Source organism: Plectropomus leopardus, chromosome 16 (assembly GCF_008729295.1).
Source record: "Plectropomus leopardus isolate mb chromosome 16, YSFRI_Pleo_2.0, whole genome shotgun sequence".
NCBI classification, from domain to species: domain Eukaryota; kingdom Metazoa; phylum Chordata; class Actinopteri; order Perciformes; family Serranidae; genus Plectropomus; species Plectropomus leopardus.
The window spans coordinates 21275678-21287170 of NC_056478.1; the positions used below are offsets into that span (position 1 = coordinate 21275678).

The window sequence follows — 11493 nt, forward strand, 5'->3', positions numbered from 1 at the left end:
AGAGATGACACAATTATCCTGTCATGCATCGCCGCCTCGCGAGACTTGCCCCCAAGTGAGCATCGAGGGCAGCAGTGCGTGTGGTCTCAGACAGAGAAGCTATTGAAAATATGGGAGCAATATTAAAACTTGCACATTTTTAATGACTTAATACAGCAAGACGCTAGAAGTTTAAATATAAATCACTTTTAAAAGTAAGTGCATGCCTGATGATCATGCAGTTATTACCATTACTTTAAAGGTTTGCTATTGGAGCGTAGTTGGAACACATTCTCTCTATATATTGGCAGCCATCCCATGCCATTGCTCAATCATCCGTGTGCAACATTAACCCATTTTTCTCGGTTAATTAAAGGCAGAGATACTTCACCCATGACTGAAACACAAAGCAACAATTTTCTGCGGATGAGTTCAATTAAACATTCATTTCCTGTCCCTGTCGTCCTTTCAGCATACCGCTCTAATTGAGTAAATCTTTTTAACTGGTGCCATTCAACCCATTTGCAATGAATATTTAACAGATGTCAACCACTTTGACATGTTAAAGAGGTCAAAGCACAATGAATCATGTGGTGATTTGAGAGTGCTCAGCAGATGTCATTAACCTGTTAACACTCAAAGTCCCTGACTAACATAATTTGGCATGAAAAGCTTATGTGCAAACACTCTTTAGATACTAGGGCTCCCTGGGATATTTTGTACATAATATTGTTTAAAAAAGGGAATGACAGGTGACACCGTTTAGGTTTGAAACAGGTGCACCCACTGAAGAATTCATGCATTTTACCATACAAGTTTGACAGATCATGTTAAGCCTGCAAGACATAAAACTTAGAATCAATAAGCAGCAAAAGGTCCACCTCTCTCTCACCTCTTCTGCTGTCAATTTGAAATTAAAATCACAGCTCCACGTTTCTCATAATTCCCCTCAAAAAGTTGCGTCCAGACGCTGTAACTCCAGGCGTTTCCTCAGCTGTCAAAGTGTCATTCAAAACTGCATGAAATGAAACGTGCAGGCAGAGTGAAGCGCTGCAGCATGCAAACACACACACATACACACACACACACACAGTCTGCCTCTCTCTGTGCTGCAGAGCTTTACAAAAGCGAGCACGCTGAGACATTTGGAGTAATATACCCACAACATCGTCATGTGACCATCACAAAACTCCAGCTGAAGTTTTTGCTCTGACTGTCGAGCAGCTGCTGCAGAAACTGAGGGAGGTGAAGAAGGGAAGCGCCGTCTGCTGTACGACTGCGCCCTCTGTTGGGTGTAGATGGAAAATTACTTGTACTAAAAGTTACAAATGATTTCGAGTCATGACGTTTTTGAAGAATTTCACTCTTAAGTTAAGACTTGGTCCTGATAAATATAAAAGTTTCCACGAAGCATCTCAGCCCTTAAGAAAGCTCCTAAGGTGAAAGGTGGACATTTAAGAGGCTTTAAGAGTTTCTTAATCAAAGTGGAAAACAGTGGAAAGACAAATAGGATAGATAAATTATCCACAACGATGGTTACATCACTATCTTCTTTTAAATCACATTTGCAGACTTATTTTTATTGAAAGACATTTTTATGATTTCTCTTTAAATTATTATTTTATGATTACACTGTAGGCTACATTACTCCTGAATTTCCACTTAATTCTTGCACTGGTCTGTTTTAAATTGAATTTTACCCATTAGTATTTTTTTGTCACTGTGTTGTTGTTGTTGTTTTTTGCTTGTCATGCTTGTCCAACACTGGTAATGAGGCAATTGTTGACTTTTTTTCCATTATATTTTCAGGTATTACACATCTACAATTTCAACACAGAAACATCTTCACATTTAAAACGCTTTGATTAATGTTCTATATGTATGTACAGTATACATACCAATATTTCTGACAGCACCTGAAGGTATCACGAGCAGCTGTGCAGCGGGAGTGCGGAAGAGGGTTTTGTCGAGCGCGTGCCCGCTCGGTGGGCGGGGCCAGGAGAAGGAATGTACCTACAGTAACACTTCAACAGGTACAGACAAGGATCGCCATTAATAGGCTATTCTGTCAAAATCAAACGGACTAGAGGTAAATATAACTTTTTACTCCACATAAAACCTTCATAAAGTTTACCAAAGATGTCTACCTTTTGTTACCTAATGTCTGTTATGGATGTTTGATGTTATGGAAGTACAGCTGTTGATGGGTTGTTGTAAAAGCCCCCGAGCGGGCTATCTCTCCTATCACGTACGCAAGGCAACAAGCCAAACTCTATTCATATTTTAGACATTTTAATCAGGGTTTATTTACTGGAACAAGTAAACATCTGCAATAGCACAGAAAAGACGTTTCAGAGTACCTGCTTCAATTCGGCAACAGCATGAGTACAAGAACATGCCTAATTTAGTCACACTGTCAATATTTACACCACTTTTTTTAGTTTCTGCTGTGTTTTTACATCTTAGTTGAGCACAGCATTGCACAGTGTCTGTAAGGTCAAGTTGTAAAGTTTTTATATTGGGCAGTGCAAGATGCATGAATAAAACTTTAAACAAAACTCTCCTCAAATGGTTAAAGTCCTGTTTGGTGAATTCACGTTTTGCTATTTGCTAAAGAGAAACACACAAAAATAAGCTGTCTTTGTTAGAACAGAGAGAAGGCCTAAACCGTTTACCATGGGAGAAACAGTGCATTAAAGGACAGATTGCATAATGTTAAGTGGACCAAAGCTGCAGATTAGAGAGCTAAAGTCTGTGTGAACTGGTTCTTGGGGAAGTGAGACTGTTGAACAGTAAAACTTTGAAGGGTTGATCAAGAGATGATGTAATTCGGTAAGACACCACAAGATGGTAGAATTACACCTTGGGATGCATGAAGAGACCTGCCATTTCAATATGTATCCTGTTGTTAAAACGTGTAAAAGAAAATTACATTGAGCCACCTGACTGTTGGCTTAAGGGTATTTAATGTGTAAAAATGTTAACATTCAGCTGTTTTCTCGCTAGGTAAATTGGGACAGAATTGGGGTAATTAAGTATAATTGTCACAGTATTAGGGCTTGATGATTCTGAAACTCAGTACAATGTTTAGTACCATGTATTTCAGTAATAACTTATCAATTTCCCCAACTTAAGATTGTATTTTGCTGAAAGAAAGTTGTTGATTCTTGTGTTTTGATGACATCTACGTTAGACATTTGCACATTTTTTTAAATGAAAAAAGTTTTTTTTATTTAAATGTATGATTACATTCCTCAACAAAGGTATCCAAAAGCGTTATGCTATCAAAACTACAACTCGGCTATCACATTGACACTTGTGTAGAAGCTTTAATATTATACCCATTTTTGCACAAAAGAAATGACAGGAAATTCAAAAGAGAAGGCCATGATGCCCTCCCACTTGCAATCCAAAACCATCCTGTGTCCCCTGGTGGGATAACAGGATATACAAAACTTGTCATATTCAAGCATGGAAAGAAAAAAAACGCCCAGGAGTTTGGGGAACTATTTTTTTAAAAAGCCAATCTGAGGCTCCCACGATGATAATAATGCACAACTTTCTCAAATACACAATTCTTTCCTTTCTGTGAATGCTCCTCTGCATTGTACTTAAAATACAGTTTTAGTTGTTGTATATTAAATCACGCTGCAGTCAAACCAAAACACAACTGCCCACACATTCACTTCAACCCTAAAGCTCAATCAAACCATCAAACAGAAGCAGAAGGTAGCAGCAGGAACAGATAGTATAAGAAGGGGAGGAAAGCATTATTTTAGTAAGATGAATAGCACTTAAAGCACTTCAGTTCAGCTGTTGAACGTGTTTTACATTTTAACACATCGATTTGGATGAAGCCATGAGTATAAGTTAATATGTTGAAGCTACATATATGTACATTGTTCCTACAGCTTAATGCAGGATTAGATTTAAGACTTTTTGAAGATTTTTAAATGAATTCAATTTAAGACTGATTTCACAATAACCAAAATTAAAGGGAAAAAAAACCCACATGAACACATGAACTGGCACGAGTTATAGGGTTAGGGAAAAATGTTGCTGAAATGTTTATTGTAGCAAACAAGATGACTTTTTATTGTGTAGTGGAGACGAGGGTAGAACAGAGAAGGGGGAATGTCTGGTGTTTTTCGGCAGGTTTACTTAGCATTTTTGTGTTTCTCACTCTGCATGTGGGATTCTGCTGCCATGATTCCCGTTGCGCTTAGTCTGAAAAGCTTTTTGCATCATCATGCAATGCCTTGTAACAGTTTCAGCCATGCCATAAAATCTTGTTTAAGGAGCCAGTTTTCTTTTTATTTTGTTGCTTTTTTGCCTTTATTGGGATAGGACGGCTTCAGCGTGAAAGGGGGAAAGCGGGGATGACATGCAGCAAAGGGCTGCAGGTTGGAATCGAACCTGCGGCTGCTGTGGCACAGACATAGCCTTAGTACATGAGATGTCTGCTCTACCAGGTGAGCTACTAGGTGCCCCAAGTAGCCAGTTTTCATTGAAACTGCACTACAATAAGTCATCAACAGGGTCTCCCACACATTAATTTATTTGTGGCGGCCTGCCACGATTAAATATCTGCTGCCACATATTGATTCTATCATTTTGGAGCTAGACCGTTCATTAGGAGCGCTGTTGTTGATATACCATTTGGTTATTTATTTCATTACAGTCTCGGGGTGCAGTGCATTGTCTGGGCGCAGACGGAGCAACAGAATGCCAGCCGCAGTGAAAGTTAACGTTAAACATTAATTGCACTTAGTCTTAAAGTTTGCTTTCATGCACCTCTGCAGCAGCTGCTCGTCTTATCCATCAATCCAATCATTTCAGACTGGTTAAGAAAACCAGTAAAGGCAATACATAAAAGGCTTGATGGAATAGAGGCAAAGTGAGAAACATAAAAATGCCATCACAATCGCAGACAAACTGAAGACATTTCCCAATTCTGTTTACCCTTGTGTCTGCCACTAGACAAAAAAAAAAGAAAGTCACATTTTATGTTACACTAAACATTTGGGCAAATATTAAAATATTAAATAATTTCTTTCAGTTCATGTGGGGTGTTTTTTATTTTTTTGTCTTAAATTCCTCGTGGCATTAAGAAAGTCTTAAAAAGTCTTAAATCTAACTTTAGCTGTAGGAACCCTGTTTTCACATTGATGAATTTGATACCTTTTAAGACTTTTTAAGGATCTGCAGGAGCCCTCAAGTGAGTGGCACAAAATGCCAATTTCCCATCCTGCTTGTTACTGAATATTACTTTTGTTTACAAGTCCTGGTTCAGTTGTAACTGGACAACATAAACATAAATTAAGTGGCTCGGAGCAAATAAGACAAGCTGTATATGCAGTCACTTTATTCCCCCACAGATGCAGGTTGGGAGTCGTATAGTTTAGGAAATGCTGCTCTAAGGCATAAAATGAATGTTACAGAAACGTTCTTTTACCCTCAGCTCACCCGACTCTGAAGACAAGTTTCCTCTGTATCTTTGTCCCGGTGTAAAGGTCTTCACTCTCTGTATGTCAATTACTCCGCCGGGACCTTGTTACTCCCCCGGCCAATCACGCACCCCCCTTAATTAACACAGGAAATTACATTGCTGTATTTATACCCCAATAACTAGACTGGCCCGCTGAAAAGGTCACATCAACAGTTTAGCAGTTTTTGCCCTATAGCAGTGCAGCCCAGGAGGATATGGCTGGGAGGAAAGCCAAAAGAACCGGAGGCGTAGAAGAAACTTATTTTCTTTTTTTAAAAACAGCAGAAGTTTTTTTGACCTCAGAGTGTCAGAGTTGGTTGGTTTCACCTTGCAGTTATTTTCATCTCAGAGGAATCCCTCAACTGACTATTTGGCATCATGTACAGGAGGTTGTTGAATTAATCACTGGAAAACAGGCTTATACTGAGGAAGCAGGCAACACCACATGAGAAGGAAATTTAATCCAAAGCGGCAAATATCAAGAGAAATAGACATTTCTTCACATTTGAGGGTCTACCGCAGACAACAATGTCCTCAGCTAATGTGCCCGCAGCAAAACTGCACATGAGCTGCAGCAGGGGGACGTCTGCTCAGTCACTGAATTTATCTGCTTACATTCTGGTCAGGTGAACTCTAATAATCACGGCAACAGTCTTTGAGTTTATTATTATTAACACAGTGCTGCAGGTCGTTAGTTAAGTAATCACTTAAGTCATTTATCAAGCAAAAGATGCCAAACGTATAAAATGTGATTTCCTGCTTTGCTTTGTTTCATTGCATTGTAGATGGAATAAACTGTAAATAAACAAGAACATTTATGACAACACCCTAGGTTTTTGGAAATTCAGATGGGCTCTTTTACACAACTTTTTTTTCCAGATATGTTTTAGATTAATTGGAAAAAAAACAACAGATAAACAGATCAATTGATAACAAAAATAACACTTAATCACAGTGGAACACACAGTAAGTGCTAACCTATTTAATTTTATTTTAAGTGAGGGACATGAGCAGCAGAAAACACACCCGGTAACCTACAGCAGGCACAGCCCTAATGAGATACTCAACATCTGTGCTGTCTTGACATATTAAAGGACGATTTCAGTTTATTTAAATTGAATTTTGGAAATTAATTCTACTGGTTACTATAACGTTGTGTTAACCAAAGTAATAGTTGAGACCTGGAAGCACAGAGGCATCACTCAAAGAAATAAGGATAAATTTTGGCTTTCATCAACCCGTCTAATCTGACTGTTCAAGTTTCTTGCCCTGATTTAAACTCTATTATTTGAAGTTAAGGTTTAAAGGGTTGCAAAAACGGATCTCACATAAAATATTTTGTAATTATGCATCATCATCCGCAAGCACAGTAGGTCAGAGAGTCGCTCCATAAACAATAATGGGTGTTTATGAAAGACAGTTCAAGTAACAATCTGTGGCCCCTGCTAAAATTTTTCATTGGGTTGGCCAGATCGTGCCAACAAAAAATTTGGGGTGGCACACCAAAATCAAAAGCTGTGACTGAATTTTTAGGAACTCGATTATGCTTTTTGTAGTATGTAAGCTTGTTGAAAACTATATTCAACAGGAGAGCAAAAGAATCACGCACTGCTGTAGTTTGGCTTCTTATTATACGGTTTGGTTTTGCCTTTTCAGGGTGTTGCTGCTGGTGTGGCTGCAGTGATGAGCCTGTCAAAGCGCGTGTCATTGTGGTCGGTGGAAGAAGTGCTGGAGTGGTTGCAGGACCACTACCCGGACTGCATGGGCACGCTCCAGAAAGCCATAATCAAGCACGCTATATCAGGTAGCTACACCTCATGCGTCCACTTCGTTTTCAGTGTTAGATGTGGAGCTCCATTTGTCAAAACGATGTAAATATTTAAACCGGGGGTGAGGGGAAAACAACGATTCACACAAGAATCTCGATTCTCGTTTTTAACGATTCAGAATCGATTCAAAAATCCCAAACATCTATTCTTAACCCTCTAAATTTTTTATCATTTAAAAAAAGTAATAATTTTGAGGCTGTTTGTCGGATTATCTTACTTTTTCGCCGGTGAAAGCTGCCGTCTGTGCCGTTCAGGGGGATGTCTCCGATGCATCGTAGCTCTTCTGGGTGTCTTCCGTCCATATGTTATCAATATTTCGATGATAAAAGTACATTAGCATCGATGCTAAACGCCATATTGGATTCCCTTGGTTCCTTTGAAGAGAGGTCAGAGGTTTGTTTTGGTCTTGTCCACCAATCGGAAGACGATCCGACGCATCCGCTTACGAAAGACATACGTCATCTGGAGCAAGCTGCGCTGTGATTGGTCTAATCCTACTGTTTCTATCGCTCTGGGATATTGCTAGCGCCTTGTGCATTAGAAAAAACATTGGTAGCCCTGATAATTATAATGAGAGAAGGGTAAATCAGGAGACAGCGTAACAAGCAGCAGGGCCTCATATGGATGTAAACTCTGTGTTGACTGCAGGCAGAGCAGGCAGGAGAATCAGGCCCCCAGGAGTGTGATGTGGCCCTCTGCATCATCACAGAGGAGCTGCTTTGCAGAATGGCACAAATAATGGGATACACAAACAGCTGCACAAAAACCAATGGTTTTTGGAAAAGTGTGTCCATTTTTTAAACTATAATAATTACTATAATAATTAAAATGTTTAGTTTTTCACTTTCTGGTTCCCAACACTTGGGAGAAAGGTTTTCTACAACATAAAAGCTCCATAATAAAAGCTCCATTAGTCATACACACTTTGCTTTCATAACATATTATGCCACTGGCAAAACAGACTGGAGTAGATCCTGAAATTACACCTCCTATATTTTGAATCAGGAATCGATCTTGAATCTGAAATCGTTTTGAATCGAGGAACGATTCTGAATCGAATCGTGACCCCAAGAATCGAAATCGAATCGAATTGTGAGATACTGAAAGATTCACACCCCTATTCCAAACCTTTTTTCATTTTATTTTACACTCAGTACAAATTGAAGTTATGAATGAGTCAGTACTCACAACTTCTCTCCTCCAGGCCGTGCGTTGCTGAGATTAAAGGATCATCACTTGGAGCTTCTCGGGGTGGAGGCTGAGGAGCAGCAGCAGGAAATCTTGCAGGATGTCCTCCTCCTCAAAGTTCAAGAAGAAATCAATGACCTCGATGACATCTGCTCTGGTGAGGATGCCAAATGACTTCATATTCAGAGCGTATCTTAACTTCAAACTAATACAATAGTAGCAGAAAGTAGCTGTTATTGTTTGTTTTCCTTTAATGGTGGAGTGGACCAACATTCATTTGTTTTAAGCATGTTAACTCACACAAAACACAGATCTACAGGAATACCACCAATACAGACACATTTCAGGATTATTTTAATTGTTGTGCAGCATTTGTGTGCAAGAGAGAAAGCAGCTGCTAAATCATATTTCATTTGTCCCCTTTGTCACTTTGCAGAGTGTTTTTCTCCATAACAGGAGACAAACGTCTTCAAGAGAAATTCAGCTCACTTTTTTATTTCCACCACTCATCCATCCATGTGAGGCAGACAGAAGAGGGAGTGATGGAAATAACAAGAGAGGTGAAAAAGAAAGAGGAATCAATGAAGAATGGAGAGAGAAAGAAACCCATTTCCTGTGTTAAATCTGACCTGTGCAGATGGATAAGATTAGTTTTTGTCTGAGCGTATTTTTCTGATGCCCACTGTCCATTAGTCTCTGTCCTCTGTTTTTCTCTGTAGTGGGTTTGCATCCTGTCAGTTTATCAAAAAATACTTTTAGCTCTCTTCAGACTGAAATATCCCAAAAGCTACTGAATAAATTATAATGAAACTGTACAGTCGCTCATGTTCCCCAGAGGATCAGAACAAATAAAACTAGGTAAATATTGCAAAAAAAGAAAAATCTTTTAACCCATGGGATAAGTGGTAACGTTGATATGTCAATATAAAGTAAATGCTACTAGGTGCAAAGGAAACACATTGAGCGACTAAATGATGACCTACAGTCACCTAAACTTACCGTCTTTGCATAGGCTGCTGCAAGCTCTCTTCATCATCTCTGGATGGTTTTTTAGTGCTATTGCACACGAGTCATCTTGTTGTGCACTCTTCTGCAGTGGCAACTGACTTGAGAATTGGCACCACCTACTGTTCATTTTGATTAATCAACTCAATATTCGCCAAACAGCACTTGAAAGAAAAGCACATAAATTTGCATTTTCTTTTGACAGTTTTCTGAAAAGTGGTTTACATTTTTGCGCTACATTTGGATGAAAACCCCAACTACTGTAAGCATGTTGTCAGGCTAGTGTTACTGTTATGCTCAAAGCACCAAAGTACCAAAGTAAGTAAGACTGGTGCATGCTGTGCACATACAGACCAGCGCCATTAAGAAGTGTCTCAGAATTTGTGCTTTTACATCTGATACCAACCGTACTCAAGTACACATGAACTGTACTTGAGACCACCTTTAAGAGTAGACTTGAACATAGATTTCAAAACTGCGCCTTGGTACTGTACACAGTATTCACATTTATCAAAAATACTGGACTTTGAGGTCAAGTGTACTTAAACTGAAGCCTGGATCGTTGTTGTGAAAGTCTTCATCTTTAAGAAAAACGGCTCAGTTCAGCTTTAAAAAATTCTAAACAAAGCCTGAAAATAACCCAAACAAGGTCATAAATGCACAGCAGTCGATCATGGTCTCACACTTGTCTATTACAGAGTGCTCTACTGAGTGCTAAACAAGTGTAATACAAGCCTGGAAAACGGAAATTGTTAGGAGGTGCAGAAAGAGAGAAAATTCAAAAGTGAGAGTTGCTGCTTCTCATTCAAACGTTTTTATCTATCGAATCCAAACAGTAAAACTTCCACCTGCTGTTTGCTTCTCTCTCTCACACACGCCGACTGAAATTCATTTTAAAATCCAGATGTTGGTTTGAATCTCCTGTTTCTATTTGAAATGTCTGTGCTTGTATTTTTGACTGATAAAACCACAAGCAACATTTCTCTCAAGTGAATAATGATCAGAAAATCCTCTCAACTTCTCAGAATTTTCTGTTCTGTGTTAACAGAACCCGTTTTAACTGGCTGTAGCTGGTTCTTGCTAAGAATTATAACTTTAGGTCCTAAAACTTTCAGATGCCTTTTTTTTAATGTAATGCCTTATTTCCATTATTTATAATGTTGGCCTTCATTTTAATGTGTCGGCATCAATACCACTCCACATTTGTATTATGTACAGGAAATGGTCATGTTTTTTCACAGCAATGCTACAATATGGTTGAATTAAAAGTGCTGCTACGGCAACATAATTCTGCCATGTGTGGGTCATCTTTCTGCTTTCACAGCTGCAGCCTCATGCCTCTCACACACATACCTTTCCCCTGCATTTTTTTTTTTTTTATTATATACAGTAGGTACACCTCATACTCTGATGTCTTTGTGTCACTCTCATTAGTAACAAAGTGGCCACTTTTTCTTTGTCCTCCTTAATATAAACAGCTTATAGATTTCTACAATCATCTTACTGTATTTATCAGCTTGCTCAGCTCGACATTGATGCTATATATTTACACTAAGTGAAATACTGCATGTTTTCAATAGTTGCACCATTCTGTCAATGGAAATATTATATATATATATATTGTATAGCCAACACATCTGCCTCAAATGCAGCCAAATTCAAAGTCTAGATCTCAAATAGAATTTAAAATATTTTTTTTGTTGCAAGAGAAAAGGTAATGTATCATTTGTATGTAATTTGTATGTAATTACTGTCTCACACACAGTGAACAAAGCATACTGCTGTTAACCCTTTGAAACCTGGATCAACATACTACGTTCAGATACCTTCCACAAGCATTTAAAGCTTTGAAATGTGAGCGAATTGGTTTAATTTCTGTCAAAAATGTGAAAAAAGGCAATGAGGAACTTAACATGAAATGTTCCAAAATTGCTAAAAAAATGTGAGAGGTGAAGAAAATGACCTGAGAGCCAGCTTTAGAGAAGAGAGAATAGTTAGAAAATT

The 11493-nt window shown here is 38.6% G+C and overlaps 2 protein-coding genes across 2 annotated transcripts in view; one reads left to right on the forward strand and one right to left on the reverse strand.

The window, feature by feature from the left end:
• The window catches only part of scara5 (scavenger receptor class A, member 5 (putative)), an 88284-nt gene extending 87199 nt beyond the window's left edge, over positions 1–1085 (reverse strand). Inside the window, exon 1 of the mRNA XM_042503559.1 lies at positions 872–1085. The gene's annotated coding sequence lies outside the window, so the exon portion shown is untranslated. The remainder of the gene's footprint in view (positions 1–871) is intronic.
• An 896-nt stretch (positions 1086–1981) lies between these two features.
• Positions 1982–10777, forward strand: LOC121955581 (sterile alpha motif domain-containing protein 12-like). The gene is made up of 4 exons (XM_042503601.1): positions 1982–2068; positions 7124–7271; positions 8501–8641; positions 8921–10777. The coding sequence occupies exons 2-4, from the start codon at positions 7151–7153 to the stop codon at positions 8935–8937; spliced, it is 279 nt and encodes a 92-aa protein (XP_042359535.1). The 5' UTR covers positions 1982–2068; positions 7124–7150; the 3' UTR covers positions 8938–10777.
• The last annotated feature ends 716 nt before the right edge of the window (positions 10778–11493 follow it).